The sequence below is a fragment of the Cervus canadensis genome, chromosome 1 (genome assembly GCF_019320065.1).
Source record: "Cervus canadensis isolate Bull #8, Minnesota chromosome 1, ASM1932006v1, whole genome shotgun sequence".
NCBI classification, from domain to species: Eukaryota; Metazoa; Chordata; class Mammalia; order Artiodactyla; family Cervidae; genus Cervus; species Cervus canadensis.
In genome coordinates this window covers 21,092,415-21,111,151 of record NC_057386.1, presented here as the reverse complement: position 1 = coordinate 21,111,151, position 18,737 = coordinate 21,092,415, and the positions used below count along the sequence as shown (strand labels likewise).

At 41.1% G+C, this 18,737-nt stretch overlaps 2 protein-coding genes across 4 annotated transcripts; both read right to left on the bottom strand.

Annotated features, from left to right (window-relative positions):
- Positions 1 to 5,134: 5,134 nt before the first annotated feature.
- LOC122442025 (keratin-associated protein 4-7-like) lies at positions 5,135 to 12,418 on the bottom strand. Of its 2 annotated transcripts, XM_043469297.1 has the most exons (3): positions 12,414 to 12,418; positions 5,947 to 6,324; positions 5,135 to 5,841 (listed from the first exon to the last, which is right to left on the bottom strand). In XM_043469297.1, exons 2-3 carry the CDS (start codon positions 6,258 to 6,260, stop codon positions 5,601 to 5,603), a joined length of 555 nt encoding a protein of 184 aa, XP_043325232.1. In that variant the 5' UTR covers positions 6,261 to 6,324; positions 12,414 to 12,418; the 3' UTR covers positions 5,135 to 5,600. The 2 variants fall into 2 exon arrangements, with proteins under 2 accessions (XP_043325232.1, XP_043325222.1); XM_043469287.1 differs by lacking the exon at positions 12,414 to 12,418 and having other exon boundaries at positions 5,135 to 6,324.
- A 1,748-nt stretch (positions 12,419 to 14,166) lies between these two features.
- Positions 14,167 to 15,240, bottom strand: LOC122442006 (keratin-associated protein 4-6-like). Of its 2 annotated transcripts, XM_043469249.1 has the most exons (2): positions 14,668 to 15,240; positions 14,167 to 14,637 (listed from the first exon to the last, which is right to left on the bottom strand). In XM_043469249.1, exons 1-2 carry the CDS (start codon positions 15,201 to 15,203, stop codon positions 14,454 to 14,456), a joined length of 720 nt encoding a protein of 239 aa, XP_043325184.1. In that variant the 5' UTR covers positions 15,204 to 15,240; the 3' UTR covers positions 14,167 to 14,453. The 2 variants fall into 2 exon arrangements, with proteins under 2 accessions (XP_043325184.1, XP_043325176.1); XM_043469241.1 differs by having other exon boundaries at positions 14,167 to 15,240.
- Between the last annotated feature and the right edge of the window lie 3,497 nt (positions 15,241 to 18,737).

Genomic DNA, 18,737 nt, shown 5'->3' with positions numbered 1-18,737 from the left:
TTCATGGGGTCGCAAAGAGTTGGACATGACTGAGTGACTGAACTGAACTCTAGTCATTGGTCTGCAACAAAGAAAGGTGGGAGAAGTTAGTGAGGGAGCTTGTGCTCTATTTCAAGACTGAAGCTTCTGAATCATCTTCAAGAATGGAGGTAACTAAATATTGGCCGAAAAACGAACACTTCTGCAAGCCCAGAGGGATCAGGGAAGTTTGGGAACTCTGGATCTTCAAGAGTTCATCAACCCAGATGCCCCCATCCCACATCTCAGGGTCCCATTCTCCCCCACTTAGGGCTCTGATGTTGGCATGGCAGAACTGCCAAGGGTGAGAGAACAGCCACGTATGGAGTTCCGCGACTCTTAGGATTGAGTTCTACTACTGTAGGCAAGAATCCCTTAGAAGAAATGGAGTAGCCATCTTAGTCAACAAAATGCAGTACTTGGATGCAATCTCAAAAACGACAGAATGATCTCTGTTCATTTCCAAGGCAAACCATTCAATATCACAGTAATCCAACTCTATGCCCTGACCAGTAATGCTGAAGAAGCTGAAGTTGAATGGTTCTATTAAGACTTACAAGACCTTCTAGAAATGACACCCCCCAAAAAATGTCCTTTTCATTATAGGGGATTGGAATGCAAAAGTAGGAAGTCAAGAAACACCTGGAGTAACAGGCAAATTTGGCCTTGGAGTACAAAACAAAGCAGGTCAGAGGCTAACAGAGTTTTGCCAAGAGAATGCACTGGTCATAGCAAACACCCTCTTCCAACAACACAACAGAAGACTCTACACATGGACATCACCAGATGGCCAACCCAAATTTCAGATTGATTATATTCTATGCAGCCAAAGATGGAGAAGCTCTATATAGTGAGCAAAAACAAGACTGGGAGCTGACTGTGGCTCAGATCATGAACTCCTTATTGCCAAATTCAGACTTACAGTGAAAAAAGTAGGGAAAACCACTAGACCATTCAGTTCAGTTCAGTCACTCAGTTGTGTCGGACTCTCAGTGACCCCATAAACTGCAGCACACCAGGACTCAATGTCCGTCACCAACTCCCGGAGTCCACCCAAACCCATGTCCACTGAGTCGGTGATGCCATCCAACCATCTTATCCTCTGTCGTCCCCTTTTCCTCCTGCCCTCAATCTTTCCCAGCATCAGGGTCTTTTCCGATGAGTCAGCTCTTCATATCAGGTGGCCAAAGTATTGGGAGTTTCAGCTTCAACACCAGTTCTTCCAAATAAACACCGAGGACTGATCTCCTTTAGGATGAACTGGTTGGATCTCCTTGCAGTGCAAGGGACTCTCAAGAGTGTTCTCCAATACCACAATTCAAAAGCATCAATTCTTCTGCACTCAGCTTTCTTTATAGTCCAACTCTCACATCCATACATGACCACTGGAAAAACAATAGCCTTGAATAGGTGGACCTTTGTTGACAAAGTAATGTCTCTGCTTTTTAATATGCTGTCTAGGTTGGTCATAACCTTCATTCCAAGGAGTAAGTGTCTTTTAATTTCATGGCTGCAATCACCATCTGCAGTGATTTTGGAGCCCAGAAAACTAAAGTCAGCCACTTTGTCCACTGTTTCCCCATCTATCTGCCATGAAGTGATGGGACCAGATGCCATGATCTTAGTTTTAATTTTCTGAATGCTGAGCTTTAAGCCAACTTTTTCACTCTCCTCTTCCACTTTCATCAGAGGCTCTTTAGTTCTTCGTTTTCTGCCATACGGCTGGTGTCATCTGCATATCTGAGGTTATTAATATTTCTCCTGGCAATCTTGATTCCAGCTTGTGCTTCATCCAGACCAGCGTTTCTCATGATGTACTCTGCATATAAGTTAAATAAGCAAGGTGACAATATACACCCTGACATCCTCCTTTTCCTATTTGGAACCAGTCTGTTGTTCCATGTCCAGTTCTAACTGTTGCTTCCTGACCTGCATAGTGGTTTCTCAAGAGGCAGGTCAGGTGGTCTGGTATTCCCATCTCTTTCAGAATTTTCCACAGTTAATTGTGATCCACACAGTCAAAGGCTTTGGCATAGTCAATAATGCAGAAATAGATGTTTTTCTGGAACTCTCTTGCTTTTTTGATGATCCAGCGGATGTTGGCAATTTGATCTCTGGTTCCTCTGCCTTTTCTAAAGCCAGCTTGAACATCTGGAAGTTCATGGTTCATGTATTGCTGAAGCCTGGCTTGGAGAATTTTAAGTATCACTTTACTAGCGTGTAAGATGAGTGCATTTGTGTGGTAGTTTGAGCATTCTTTGGCATTGTTTTTCTTTTCGATTGGAATGAAAACTGACCTCTTCCAGTTCTGTGGCCACTTCTGAGTTTTCCAAATTTGCTGTCATATTGAGTGCAGCACTTTCACAGCATCATCTCCCAGGATTTGAAATAGCTCAACTGGAATTCCATCACCTCCCCTAACTTTGTTTGTAGTGACGCTTTCTAAGGCCCACTTGACTTCGCATTCCAAGATGTCTGGCTCTAAGTGAGTGATCACACCATTGTGATTATCTGGGTTGTGAAGATCTATTTTGTATAGTTCCTCTGTGTATTCTTGACACCTCTTCTTAATATCTTCTTCTGTTAGGTCCCTGACATTTCTGTCCTCGAGACCATTCAGGTGTGACCTAAATCAAATCCCTTAAGATTATACAGTGAAAGTGACAGATTCAAGGGATTAGATCTGATAGAGTGCCTGAAGAACTATGGATGGAGGTTCATGACATTGTACAGGAGGCAGTGATCAAGACCATCCCTAAGAAAGCAAAATGCAAAAAGGCAAAAGGACTGTCTGAGGAGGCATTACAAATAGCTGAGAAAAGAAAAGACATGAAAGGCAAAGGAGAAGAGGAAAGATATACCCATTTAAATGCAGAGTTCCAAAGAATAGCAAGGAGAGATAGTAAAGCCTTCCAGTGACCAATGCAAAGAAATGGAGGAAAATAATAGAATGGGAAAGACTAGAGATCTCTTCAAGAAAATCAGAGATACCAAGGGAACATTTCAATTAAAGATGGGCACAATAAAGGACAGAAACAGTATGGACCTAACAGAAGCAGAAGATATAAAGAAGAGGTAGCAAGAATACACAGAAGAGCTATACAAAAAAAGATCTTCATGCCCCAGATAACCACAATGGTGTGATCACTCACCTCGAGCCAGACATCCTGGAATGCAAAGTCAAGTGAGTCTTAGGAAGGGTCACTACGAACAAAGCTAGTGGAGGTGATGGAATTCCACAAACTACCACACAAATGCACTCATCTCACACGCTGGCAAAGAAATGCTCAAAATTCTCCAAGACAGGCTTCAACAGTACAAGAACTGTGAACTTCCAGGTGTTCAAGCTGGCTTTAGAAAAGGCAGAGGAACCAGAGATCAAATTGCCAACATCTGTTGGATCATCGAAAACACAAGAGAGTTTCAGAAAAACGTCTATTTCTGCATTATTGACTATGCCAAAGCCTTTGACTGTGTGGATTACAACAAACTGTGGAAAATTCAAGAGATAGGAATACCAGACCACCTGACCTGACTCCTAAGAAATCTGTATGCAGGTCAAGAAGCAACTGTTAGAACCAGACATGAAACAACAGACTGGTTCAAAATCGGGAAAGGAGTATGTCAAGGCTATATATTGTCACCTTGCTTATTTAACTTATATGCAGAGTACATCATGAGAAATGCTGGGCTGGATGAAGCACAAGCTGGAATCAAGATTGCCAGGAGAAATATCAATAACCTCAGATATGCAGATGACACCACACTTATGGCAGAAAATGAAGAACTAAAGAGCCTCTGATGAAAGTGAAAGAGGAGAGTGAAAAAGTTGGCTTAAAGCTCAACATTCAGAAAACTAAGATCATGGTATCTGGTCCCTTCACTTTGTGATAGATAGATAGATAGGGAAACAATGGAAACAGTGACAGTTTCCATTTTGTTTTTGAGCTTCAAAATCACTGCAAAGGGTGACTGCAGCCATGAAATTAAATGATGCTTGCTTCTTGGAAGAAATGTTATGACCAACCTAGACAGCATATTAAAAAGCTGAGACATTTCTTTGCCAACGAAGGCCCATCTTGTCAAGACTATGGTTTTTCCAGTGCTACAGGAGATCCAACCAGTCCGTCCTAAAGGAAATCAGTCCTGAATTTTCATTGGAAAGACTGATGCTGAAGTTGAAACTCCAATACTTTGGCCACCTGACACGAAGAACTGACTCATCTGAAAAGACCCTGGTGCTGGGAAAGACTGAAAGCAGAAGAAGGGGATGACAGAGGATGAGATGGTTGGATGGCATCACCAACTCGATGGACATGAGTTTGAGTAAGCTCCGGAGTTGGTGATGGGACAGGGAAGACTGGTGTACTGCAATCCATGGGGTCGCAAAGAATTGGGCATGACTGAGAGACAGAACTGAACTGAACTAGGCTTGATCCTCAGCTTGATCTACCCTCTAGCTGCAGAAGATGAGAGTCAATTTCATTTGCTGCCAATGAAAGTTTCCTTTGGGCTTCCCTTGTGGTTCAGGTGGTAAAGAATCTGCCAGCAATGCAGGAGACTAGGTTTCAATCACTGGGTCAGTGATCCCCTGGAGAAGGGAATGGCAACCCATTCCAGTATTCTTGCCTGGAGAATTCCACGGACTAAGAGAAGGTAGGCAGGCTACAGTCCATGGGATTGCAGTGACAGACACGACTTAGCAACTAACACTTTGACTTTGACTTTAATGAAACTTCTTTTAATTTCTAACATATCACCTTTAACCTTTCGTTGTGTTTTCTCCCAGCTACAAACATTCAGTTCCATTATTCTTACAATTATTAACTGATTTCACAGGTAGACAATATGAAAAAGAGGTCCCATAGAGCATTAATTATTTCCAGATTTTGCAGAAGGTATCATTTCTTTGATTTTTATTCATGAATTCCTGAGAATATCTATTTTGTCTAAGAACTAAGGAGACTTAAAATGAAACCTGAGCTGTGACTAGGGAGCTTAACCTCTGTTGTGAAATTAACAAAGCCATGTTATCTATCCTACAAGTGTAGGTAAAATACAGTTCTCCAGAATGCATAAAAGGTCTCAAAGAAGAGTATCATGAGACTACATTTTTCATATAGGAAAGTGATAGTTTATTTTTGTCATAGAGTTACAACTTAGGAAAATTTGGGGAATAAAAATGATAAAGGAGAATTTTCACTGGAGCCATTAAGAGAGCAACTATAAATATTCATAATGCAGAAATATTGTAATTGAACTTTAGCTGCTTGATGACTTGAAGGCCAAAGTTAAGAAGGAGAATTTGAAGAGAATTGATCAACACAAGAGTTGGTATGTTACTGATACAAGCAAATTCACACTTGGATGAAGGGGAGAGGTCCAGACAAGTAGAATTTAGACTGATGCCAGAATGTGCTCACAGAGATAGTGGACCTGTGGTGGGCTCATTAAAATCATGAGACCCAAATCAGTTCAGCAACATCAGCCCCAGCCCAGGTGTCCTCATGATCAGCACAAAAGAAGGGTCTGCATTAGTGGGGACAGAGGTAAACAGAGACAGTGGTCACAGGGCGGCAGGCTCAGCAGCAAGAGGAGGGACAGCACACGGGGCGGGGGCAGGTGGAGATGACACAGGTGGGCCGATAGCAAGTGGTGTGACAGGAGACCCGGCCACACACTGGGCGCAGGCAGCAGCTCGGGCGGCAGCAGCTGGAGATGCGGGAGCAGGTGGGCTGGCAGCACACAGACTGGCAACAGCGGGGCCTGCAGCAGCTGGAGATGCAGCAGGAGGGGCGGCAGCAGCTGGAACCATAGCTGGACCCACAGCAGTAGGGGCGGCAGCAGCTAGAGATGCAGCAGGTAGGACGAGGGCAGGTGGGCTGGCAGCAGACAGGCTGGCAGCACTGGGGCCTGCAGCAGCTGGACCCACAGCAGGAGGGGCGGCAGCAGCTAGAGATGCAGCAGGTGGGACGAGGGCAGGTGGGCTGGCAGCAGACAGGCTGGCAGCACTGGGGCCTGCAGCAGCTGGAGATGCAGCAGGTAGGCCTGCAGCAGCTGGAACCACAGCTGGAAACACAGCAGGAGGGGCGGCAGCAGCTAGAGATGCAGCAGGTGGGGCGAGGGCAGGTGGTCCTGCAGCAGGTGGTCTGGCAGCAGCTGGGCTGGCAGCAAGTCTCCTGGCAGAGACTTTGGCCATAGCTCTGGTCAGAGCAGACGGAGCCACAGCAGGAGCTGACCATGGTGTCAATGGAAGGAGTGGAGTTCCACGAGTGGGCTTGCAAGAGGGTGGTTTCTTGTTTTTGACTGTTTCCTTACCCGTGTCTCTTTTTATACTCTGCTTTTAGCTGGTCTTACCATGAGCAATGCTTTTTCCTTGTTATTTTTCCTACTGGATAATCAGTTAACAATACTACTAAGTTCATAATTGTGCTTATGAAGTTAATTATGCCAATATCTAAGCATCAGTATCTAAAGCATCATTTCCTTTTCTATTGTTATGTTCACTGAATCTTGTTAAACCATGTGTAACCACTTTGTTTTTCTCCTCTAATGTGTCTTCTAGGAAATATCATGTGATATTTTATTATTGAGTTTTTATGTATTACTTTTTTCCTTCTTTGTGTATAACTCCATGATAATACTTTGAGAATGGCCATGTCTCTTTTCATGTCAAAGTGGAAATAATGCATGCTACTGATAGGCAGAGTGCTGATAAGGAAATAAGAGAAAAGACTCTTGTTGGGATTTTGTGTACAGTGTGGGGAGACTAGTGGGGAGGTAAGCTTGTTGACACGCTTTTGTACAATGAGAGAAGACTAGGATGTGTTTCCTGGCTAATTAGAGAGTCGGGGGTTACAAAAGACTTCCAGTCTCATTGTAATGACTACCCCAAGAGTTAGCTTTTAATTTTTCCTTTTCAGTGGTAAGAACCGTTTACAAAGATGAACTTTCCCTATAGTGTGCTAAAAGTGAGTACGTTTGACCTATCTTCATAAGCCAACATATGCAATGAATTCTGCATTATTCAGAAGGTTTCATTTAAGGCGTTTTGTTGGATTTTTTTTGTACTCTTTCAAAAATTTGAATTCAGGTCATTCTGAATAAAGAGGCTATAAACAGGCAAGCCTTGCTTTTTATCCTCCTGCTCAAGCTTAGTCGCTCAGTCATGTTTAACTCTTTGTGACCCTTCAGACTGTAGCCCTCCAGGCTCCTCTGTCCATAGGATTTTTCAGGAAAGAATACTGGAGTAGGTTGCCATTTTCTTCTCCATGCTCATTATCCTACAAATAGTCAAATATATTAAAAAGCAAGATTTTGACAAGTAGTCAAAACACCCAAAGCATGAGTTTCCAAAACAAGCATTATGTGTTTAAAACAAGGATAAATTGGGAAATTGGGATTGTTATATATACACTACTATATATAGATAACTAACATAAAGAGTACCTACTGAATAGCACAGGAAACTTTACTCAATACTCTGTAGTACCTGTAAGGAAACAGCATCTGAAAAAGAGTGGATATACATGTATGTGTGGGCTTCCCTGATAGCTCAGTTGGTAAGGAATCTGCCTGCAATGCAGGAGGCTCTGGTTCGATACCTGGGTCAGGAAGATTCGTTGGAGAAGAGACAAGCTACCCACTCCAATATCCTTGGTCTTCCCTACTGGCTCAGCTGGTAAAGATCCACCTGCAATGCAGGAGACATGGGTTTGATCCCTGGGTTGGGAAGATCCCTTGGGGAAGGGAATGGCTTCCCACTCCAGTATTCTGGCCTGGAGAATTCCATGGATTATAAAGTACAAGGGGTTGCAAAGAGTTGGACATGACTGAGTGAATTTTGCTTTCACTTTCATATGTGTATGTGTAATTGGCTTACTTTGCTGTACAACAGAAGCTAACACAACGTAAATCAACTATACTCCAATAAAATATTATGATAAAAAATATCCTGGGAAAACCTTCCACCCAATATATTGGAACTAATATTTCTTTTTCATAATAGTTATAGATCCTTGGCCTTAGCTTAAACAGTTTTCTCTGATTACTCTTAAATCTTAAAGTGCTCAGGGCTGGTGCACTGGGAAGACCCAGAGGGATGGGATGGGGAGGGAGGTGGGAAGGGGGATCGGGATGAGGAACATATGTAAATCCATGGCTGATTCATGTCAATGTGTGGCAAAAATCACTACAATATTGTAAAGTAATTAGCCTCCAACAAATAAAAATAAATGAAAAAAATTTTTAAAAATCTTAAAATGCTATTTGTGCCTTAAAATTATATATTTTATATTTGTTATTTCTTTCTTTCCAATAATATATCATCTATTAAAAGGCCAGAAAAATTCCAAAAATAAATAAAACAAGCATTACATACCTTCAATGCAAAATGAGATAATAGAGATGGCTACTATTTGTAAGTGCTTGCCATGTGCCCAATATTCTGCTGAATGCTTTGTAATTATTATCTTGATTTTTCTTCTCAAAGAACCCATGAGGTACTTGCTATTCTCTAAGAGTCCACATAAGAATGAATTAAGGTTGCAAATCCTGTAGTATTAATAGTCTATAAAGTATGTGTATGTGTGCATGAGCACTCAGTCTTGTCCAGCTCTTTGTGACCCCATGGACTGTAGCCCACCAGGCTCCTCTGTTCATGGGATCCTTCAGGCGAGAATACTGGAGTGGGTTGCCATTTCCTTCTCCAGGGGATCTTCCTGATCAGGGACTGAACTACATCTCTTGTGTCTCCTGCATTGGCAGGCAGTTTCTTTACCAGTTGAGACACCGTGGAAGCCTGTCTATGAAGTATAAATAGCACTAATTTCACACCTTTGATCATGCTGTTATATCTCCTTCAAATGTTCCTTTTCCTTTAACAACTCAGTACTTTTTTTATTTTTCCTTTGAGTTTCAGCTTAGAAGTCTCTTCTTATGGTTTTCTTTGACATATTTAAAGAAAAATCATCTGCTCCTCCATGCTACTTGATTACATTTGCAACACTAGAATTTTGCACATCAGACTATACCTAAATGTCTGTCTCCAGCTGGACGGTAAATACCTGAGGTGAACACTTGGACCATACATCATCACCAACACGCATGGAATGGAGCACATCACCAGTGTTTTCTTTGTATTTCTAGGACTCTCTTTCTAAGTTTGTTTGTATAATTACATAAAGTGTGTGTGGCACCAAAGTAAATTCTACAAAGTCAGGCTTATCCAAGGAAGTTATTCCTAATCCCTCTATGAATTCCCTTGCTCCCCAGAGATAGTCATTTTTATAATTTAAAGTTTTCCTTCCTATTGCTATTTCAAAACCATTTTTGCATATCTGTATCTCTTTTGTTTCTTAGATAAATGGTTATATAATATACACACTTGACTCCAAGTTGCTTTTTCTCATTTAACCATTTATCCCAAAGATTATATTAGTATGTTCAGATATTCTTCATTCCATCCTCAGCCACAAAGTAACCCATTCTCTGGGCATAATGTGGCTTATTTAGCATGTTACATGTATTGGTATCATCAATTGATCAATTTGTTGGCTTTAATCAAGTAGTTTTTACTATATATATAATATATATAGTGACACATAATGTATAATATATATAAAATACACTGACATCTTCATGGATCACAGCCTTGTCATGGTGAAGTGGCTTGCATAACTGAATGAAGCTATGAGCCATGTCATGCAGGGCCACCCAAGATGGACGGGCCATAGTGAAGAGTTATGACAAAATATGGTCTGCCAGAGGAGGAAATGGCAAACCACTCCATTATTCTTGTTATGAGAAGAACCCCACAAAGAGTATGAAAAGGCAGAAAGATATGACACGGGAAGATAAGACCCCAAGTGGGAAGGTATCCAGTATGCCACTGGGGAAGAGAAGAGGGCAATCACTAATATCTCCAGAAAGATGAAGCAGCTGGACCAAAGTGGAAATGACACTCAGTTGAGGATGTGACTATTGGTGAAAGTAAAGTCTGATGCTGTACAGAACAATATTGCATAGGTACCTGGAAAGTTAGGTCCATGAATCAAAATAAATTGAATGTGATCAAGCAGGAGATGGCAAGGGTGAACATCCACATCTTAGGAATCAGTGAGTGAACTAAAATGGATGGGAATGGGTGAATTTAATTCAGATGACCATCATATGTACTCCTGTGGGCAAGAATCCCTTAGAAGAAATGAAGCAGCCCTCATAGTCAACAAAAGAGTCTGAAATGCAGTACGTGGGCATGATCTCAAAAATGACAGAGTGATCTTGGTTCATTTCCAAGCGAACCACTCAACAGTAATCCAAGGCTTTGCCCCAACCACTGATGCCAAGGAAGCTGAAGTTGACTGGTTCTGTGAAGACCTACAAGACCTTCTAGAACTGACACCAAAAAGAAAAAGAAAAGATGTCCTTTTCATTGTAGGGGATTGGAATGCAAAAGTAGAATGTCAAGAGATACCTGTAGTAAGTTTGACCTTGGAGTACAAAATGAAGAAGGAAAAAGGCTAACAGGGTTTTGTCAAGAGAACACATAGCACACTGGTCATAGCAAACACCCTTTCCAACAACCCAAGAGATGACTCTACACATGGACGTCATCAAATGATCAATACCAGAATCAGATTGATTATATTCTTTGCAGCTGAAAATGGAAAAGCTCTATATAGTCAGCAAAAATAAGACCTGGAGCCTGACTGTGGCTGAGATCATCAGTTCCTTATTGTAAAATTCAAGCTTAAATGGAAGAAAGTAGGGAAAACCACTAGGCCATTCAGGTATGACCTAAGTCAAATCCGTTATGATTATACAGTAGAGGTGATAAATAAATTCAAGGGATTAGATCCAGTAGACAGAGTGCCTGAAGAACTATGAACTGAGGTTTGTAACATTGTACAGGATGCAATGACCAAAACCATTCCAAAGGAAAAGAAATGCAAGAAGGCAAAGTGGTTGTCTGAGGAGGCTTTGCAAATAGCTGAGGAAAGAAGAGAAGTGAAAGGCAAGGGAGAAAGGGAAAGATATACCCAACTGAGTGCAGAGTTCCAGAGAATAGCAAGGAGAGATAAGAAGGTCTTCTTAAGTGAACATTACCGAAAATACACAAAAACAATAGAAGGGAAAGACTAGAGATCTCTTCAAGAAAACTGGAGATATCAAGGAAACATTTCATGCAAGGATGGACATGATAAAGAGAGAAACAGTAAGGACCTAACAGAAGCAGAAGAGACTCAGGAAGAGGGGGCAAGAAAACACAGAACTGTATGTAAAAGGTCTTAATGACACAGATAACCATGATGGTGTGGTCACTCACTCAGAGTCAGACCTCCTGGAGTGTGAAGTCAAGTGGGCCTTAGGAATATGTACTATGAATAAAACTAGTGGAGGTGATGGAATTTCAGCTGAGCTATTTCAAATCTTAAAAGATGATGCTGTTAAAGTGCTGCACTTAATATGCCAGAAAATTTGGAAAAAGCAGTGGCCACAAGACTGGAAAAGTTCCATTTTCATTCCAACCTCAAAGAAAGGCAATGCCAAAGATTGTTCCAACTACTGTACAATTGTGTTCATTTCACATGCTAGCAAGATTATGCTCAAAATCCTTTAAGCTAGGCTTCAGCAGTTAGTGAACTCAGAACTTCCAGATGTACAAGCTGGATTTAGAAAAGGCAGAGGAATCAGAGATCAAGTTGCCAACATTTGTGGATCACAGAAATAGCAAGGGAATTCCAGAAAAGCATCTACTTCTTGCTACACTGACTACACTGAAGCCTTTGTGTGGATCACAATAAACTGTTGAAAATTCTTAAAGAGGTGAGAAAAACATACCACATTACCTATCTCTGGAGAAACCTGTATAAGGGTCAGGAAGCAACAATTAGAACTGGACATGGAACAACAGACTAGTTCAAAATCGGGAAAAGAGTATGTCAAGGCTGTATATTGTCACTCTGCTTATATAACTTATATGCAAAGTACATCATGCAAATTTCCAGGCTGGATGAATCACAGGCTGGAATCAAGATTGCAGGAAGAAATAACAACCTCAGATATACAGATGATACCACTTTAATGACAGAAGATGAAAGCAACCAAAGAGCCTCTTGATGAGGGTGAAAGAGGAGAGTGAAAAAGCTGACTTAAAACTCAACATTAAAAAAAAAAACTTAACATTATAAAAATCAAGATCATGGCATTTGGTCCCATCACTTCATGTCAAATAGAAGGGGGGAAAGTGGAACAGTCATAGCTTTTATTTTCTTGGGCTCCAGCATCACTGTGGATGGTGACTGAAGCCATGAAATTAAAAGACGTTTGCTCATTGGAAGGAAAATTATGACAAACCTAGAGAGTGTATTATTAATAAATAGTACAGCCATCACTTTGCTGACAGAGGTCCATATAGTGAAAACAATGATTTTTCCAATATGTGAAAGTTGGACCATAAAGAGGGCTGAGCACCGAAGAATTAATGCTTTTGAATTGTGGTGGTGGAGAAGACTCTTGAGAGTCCCTTGAACTGCAAGGAGATTCAACCAGTCAATCCTAAAGATAATCAATCCTGAATATTCATTGGAAGGACTTATGCTGAAGTTGAAGTTCCCCTACTTTGGCCACTGGTTAAGAAGAACTGACTCATTGGGAAAAAGTCATCTGATGCTGGGAAATATTGAAGGGAAAAGAAGAAGAGTGTGGCAGAGGATGAGATGTTTAGATAACATCGCTGAGTCAATGGGCATGAATCTGACCAAACCCCCTGGGATAGTGAAGGACAGGGGAGCCTGGAGTGCTGAGTCTATGGGGACACAAAGAGTCAAATGCAGCATAGCAACTGAACAACAACAAAATATATAATGAATGGTGATGTATAATGTATGGTGAATTATATATATATATTTAATGTATATATTAATACATATATTTCTTTCTGTATATTTATATATAATCTTTCATTATTTGTTTTATTTTCTTTCTCTCTTAGTATGTCTTTTGATATTTAGGAAAGTTTGTATTTTGCACAGACAATTGCCTTTATATAAATATCTTTATATAATATTCTATGAGCCCAATTTATAGGCTACTGTCAATTGATTCTCTACTTTCAGAAAAATTTTTAAAACCTTTGAAAAGGGGACTCTGTTCCCATTTGTAACACTAATACCTGCATCTAAAGAATGGCTCCAAAGCTCATCTTATTTGTATAAGTAAAAGCATAGAGAAAAAAAAAACTGTGCATAAACCTGAGTGGATAAATGTATAGAAAAAATATTTACAAGTAAACACATCAAACAGTGCTTTTTGCTGAGAAAGTCCACTTCAATGTCACTTCATTAGTGCAGAGAGTTTGTTCTATATTGTTTTCCCCAGATACTTCAGTGCCTTTAACAGTGTCTCACATTTAATAAATATTCAATAATGAATGAAAGAAGAGAATGGCATCTGGAAGGAACCACTGAAAGCAGACTCACTTTTCAGTGAAAATATTGGCTCCCATTTTTCTACAGAAACAATTGACAGGAGCTCAACGCTACTCTCAGATGTGGTCATGCAGACTGCAATTTGCCAGTTTCCACCAAACATGTTGTCTTATCAAAGACCTACTTCATTTGTCTAGGTCATCTATCTGTCCTTTGAGTGCATGTGGATTTGAAACTTCCTTCAAAAAAAAAAAAAAAAAAAGAATCACAAATGAGGTCCTATTGTAAATAGGGGAGAATCAGCGCACACTTGGTTTGCTACATGGATGACACCTAGCGCTTAGTACATGTCTGAATATAAACTTGCAGGCTGTGTTAAATAGCATATTGTGTAGCTATCATAGCTGATGTGATGCGTGAACCATATACTGTGTTCTTTTTGCTTTTGTATACGAGAAGCTCTCCAAACTACTTTTCACTTTTCTGTTCTGTTCTTAATGTTAGGGTTAGGATTTATAGTGTTAGCTGATTTGCTCATGAAATCAGCAGGCACCTCGACTGAGCGACTGAACTGGACTGAGGAAAGAATTGGATGGTGAATAATGGAACTTCTCACTGAGAAGTGGCAAGGCCCTGCTGTGTGCCCTGCAGGTATAGTTTAAATACACTTGTCTAGCAACCAAAGACAAAATCTTAAAGGAGGAAAAATCACAGTGAATTTTTAATGCAAGAAAGTATCACTTTATTTTGGTACAGAAATAGACCAGGTTAAAGAAAAGTCTTAGGAAAAGAAGTTAGAAGAATGAGTTTACCAATTGTCAGGTGAAAGGGGAAAATCTGTTACTGGAGAAGTGCTCCATGCCATATCCGTCCCCTTCAACAGCATGGTCTGGTTCCTCACTGGAATCATGAAGCCCAGTTTAGCTGAGCAACATCAACCCCAAAGGAGGGTCTGCATTAGTGGGGACAGAGGTAAACGGAGACAGTGGTCACAGGGCAGTGGGCTCAGCAGCAAGAGGAGGGACAGCACACGGGGCGGGGGCAGGTGGAGATGACACAGGTGGGCCGATAGCAAGTGGTGTGGCAGGAGACCCGGCCACACACTGGGCGCAGGCAGCAGCTCGGGCGGCAGCAGCTGGAGATGCGGGAGCAGGTGGGCTGGCAGCACACAGACTGGCAACAGCGGGGCCTGCAGCAGCTGGAGATGCAGCAGGTAGGCCTGCAGCAGCTGGAACCACAGCTGGACCCACAGCAGGAGGGGCGGTAGCAGCTAGAGATGCAGCAGGTGGGGCGAGGGCAGGTGGGCTGGCAGCACACAGACTGGCAACAGCGGGGCCTGCAGCAGCTGGAGATGCAGCAGGTAGGCCTGCAGCAGCTGGAACCACAGCTGGACCCACAGCAAGAGGGGCGGTAGCAGCTAGAGATGCAGCAGGTGGGGCGAGAGCAGGTGGGCTGGCAGCAGACAGGCTGGCAGCACTGGGGCCTGCAGCAGCTGGAGATGCAGCAAGTAGGCCTGCAGCAGCTGGACCCACAGTAGGAGGGGCGGCAGCAGCTAGAGATGCAGCAGGTGGGGCGAGGGCAGGTGGGCTGGCAGCAGACCGGGCGGCAGCAGCTGGACACACCACAGCTGGGGCGGCAGCAGGTGGTCCTGCAGCAGGTGGTCTGGCAGCAGCTGGGCTGGCAGCAGGTCTCCAGGCAGAGACTTTGGCCACAGCTCTGGTCAGAGCAGATGGAGCCACAACAGGAGCTGACCATGGTGTCAGAGGGTAGAGGATCTGATGTTAATAGGAAAGTGAACTTAGTGATTTGAAGTATCTCTGTTGCTTGTCCTCTTTTATACCCCACTGAGACTGCTGTGTTCATGTCCTAGACTGTTTCCTAGTTCATTTTCCTGAAGAAACATTAGTCATTATGTTGGATCATCATGTTTTTCTGGTTAACTATTTTAAAATGAAGAATAATAAGATTTCCTTTTCCCAGTTTGTTAAAATTTTCCAGTCCAGCCCTTCTTACAGAATAGATTTTATTATTTCCCTGTTTGTCATGGACTCCATCACGGGAATTTACCTGTGATCTGTGTATGACTCCACGATGTTGTTTGGATGGATTGTCCTCATGATGCCAAGATCTCTTTGATGTCAAAAGAGAAGCAGAATTATTGTAGGCAAATAGAGAGAAAAATGGTCATCCTTGTGAGTTACCTGTATGCCATGAGGAAGACAGATCCAATCCGTGAGTCATGAATGCTGACTAGATAGTGGACTGTCTCTGGTGCTTCAAAGGATGTGTCAGGTACTACTTCCTGCATCCAATTTGAAACTGTTACCAATGACTCATTTTTTTTAAGTATTAAAAAGTATTTGGAGCCACCTTGAAGGGACTCTCACTGACCCAATAAAGAGCAACTTGAACAACACAATGAATAAATGGCAATAAAGGATTTTAACCCATTAAATACAAATCCATGAGTCCATACTGAGGCCCATTCTGTAAAAAAATAAGAGAAAGTTATCCATGACAGTAGAATGTCAACTAATAAATATAGAAAGAAAAAGGGAATTAAAAATCACTGTCTACCATCCTCATAGTAAAACTTGATTCATGTAGCCCTAATCCTAACCCTAAGTCTATCTTTATCTAAATCATATTATAATCTACCTATCTATCTATATCTACCTATCATCTATTTACCTACCTACCTATATCCATCTATGAGAGAAAAAAATGTGGCATGATTTTGAATATAGGTAAAAACTATATGGTATAAAGAAGTTCTTTGTATTACTGTTTGAACTATTCTGTAAATTTGAAATATTTTTAAAAATAAAAAGTAGACTTTTTGATAGCAGTCATTCCAACCGGCCTGAGACGGTACCTCATTGTGGTTTCAATCTGCGTTTTGGGGAGGGAGGCATGAGGGGGGTTCGGGATGGGGGACACATATACATGTGTGGCTGATTCATGTCAATGTATGGCAAAAACCACCACAATATTGTTTGTTTGTTTTTTTTTTACCTTTTCATTGTGAATTTTATTTTATTTTATTTTTAAAATTTTTTTTAATTTTTATTAGTTGGAGGCTAATTACTTCACAACACTGCAGTGGGTTTTGTCATACATTGACATGAATCAGCCATGGAATTACATGTATTCCCCATCCAGATTCCCCCTCCCACCTCCCTCTCCACCTGATTCCTCTGGGTCTTCCCAGTGCACCAGGCTCGAACACTTATCTCACGCATCCCACCTGGGCTGGTGATCTGCTTCACTATAGATAATATACATGCTGTTCTCTCGAAACATCCCACCCTCGCCTTCTCCCATAGAGTCCAAAAGTCTGTTCTGTACATCTGTGTCTCTTTTTCTGTTTTGCATATAGGGTTATCATTACCATCTTTCTAAATTCCATATATATGTGTTAGTATGCTGTAATGTTCTTTATCTTTCTGGCTTACTTCACTCTGTATAATGGGCTCCAGTTTCATCCATCTCATTAGAACTGATTCAAATGAAATCTTTTTAATGGCTGAGTAATATTCCATGGTGTATATGTACCACAGCTTCCTTATCCATTCATCTGCTGATGGGCATCTAGATTGCTTCCATGTCCTGGCTATTATAAACACTGCTGCGATGGACATTGGGGTGCATGTGTCTCTTTCAAATCTGGTTTCCTTGGTGTGTATGCCCAGAAGTGGGATTGCTGGGCCATATGGCAGTTCTATTTCCAGTTTTTTTAAGGAATCTCCACACTGTTCTCCATAGCGGCTGTACTAGTTTGCATTCCCACCAACAGTGTAAGAGGGTTCCCTTTTCTCCACACCCTCTCCAGCATTTATTGCTTGTAGACTTTTGGATAGCAGCCATCCTGACTGGCGTGTAATGGTACCTCATTGTGGTTTTGATTTGCATTCTCTGATAATGAGTGATGTTGAGCATCTTTTCATGTGGTTTTTAGCCATATGTATGTCTTCTTTGGAGAAATGTCTGTTTAGTTCTTTGGCCCATTTTTTTTTTTTTTTTTTTATTTTTCTGGAATTGAGCTGCAGGAGTGGCTTGTATATTTTTGAGATTAATCCTTTGTCTGTTGCTTCATTTGCTATTATTTTCTCCCAATCTGAGGGCTGTCTTTTCACCTTACTTATAGTTTCCTTTGTAGTGCAAAAGCTTTTAAGTTTCATTAGGTCCCATTTGTTTAGTTTTGCTTTTATTTCCAATATTCTGGGAGGTGGGTCATAGAGGATCTTGCTGTGATTTATGTCGGAGAGTGTTTTGCCTATGTTCTCCTCTAGGAGTTTTATAGTTTCTGGTCTTACATTTAGATCTTTAATCCATTTGAGTTTATTTTTGTGGTGTTAGAAAGTGTTCTAGTTTCATTCTTTTACAAGTGGTTGACCAGTTTCCCAGCACCACTTGTTAAAGAGGTTGTCTTTTTTCCATTGTATATCCTTGCCTCCTTTGTCAAAGATAAGGTGTCCATAGGTACATGGATTTATCTCTGGGCTTTCTATTCTGTTCCATTGATCTATATTTCTGTCTTTGTGCCAGTACGATACTGTCTTGATGACTGTGGCTTTGTAGTAGAGTCTGAAGTCAGGCAGGTTGATTCCTCCAGTTCCATTCTTCTTTCTCAAGATTACTTTGGCTATTCGAGGTTTTTTGTATTTCCATACAAATTGTGAAATTCTTTGGTCTAGTTCTGTGAAAAATACCGTTGGTAGCTTGATAGGGATTGCATTGAATCTATAGATTGCTTTGGGTAGTATAGCCATTTTGACAATATTGATTCTTCCAATCCATGAACACGGTATGTTTCTCCATCTGTTTGTGTCCTCTTTGATTTCTTTCATCAGTGTTTTATAGTTTTCTATGTATAGGCTTTTGTTTCTTTAGGTAGATATACTCCTAAGTATTTTATTCTTTTTGTTGCAATGGTGAATGGTATCGTTTCCTTAATTTCTCTTTCTGTTTTTTCATTGTTAGTGTATAGGAATGCAAGGGATTTCTGTGTGTTAATTTTATATCCTGCAACTTTACTATATTCATTGATTAGCTCTAGTAATTTTCTGGTAGAGTCTTTAGGGTTTTCTATGTAGAGGATCATGTCATCTGCAAACAGTGAGAGTTTCACTTCTTCTTTTCCTATCTGGATTCCTTTTACTTCTTTTTCTGCTCTGATTGCTGTGGCCAAAACTTCCAATACTATGTTGAATAGTAGTGGTGAGAGTGGGCACCCTTGTCTTGTTCCTGATTTCAGGGGAAATGCTTTCAATTTTTCACCACTGAGGG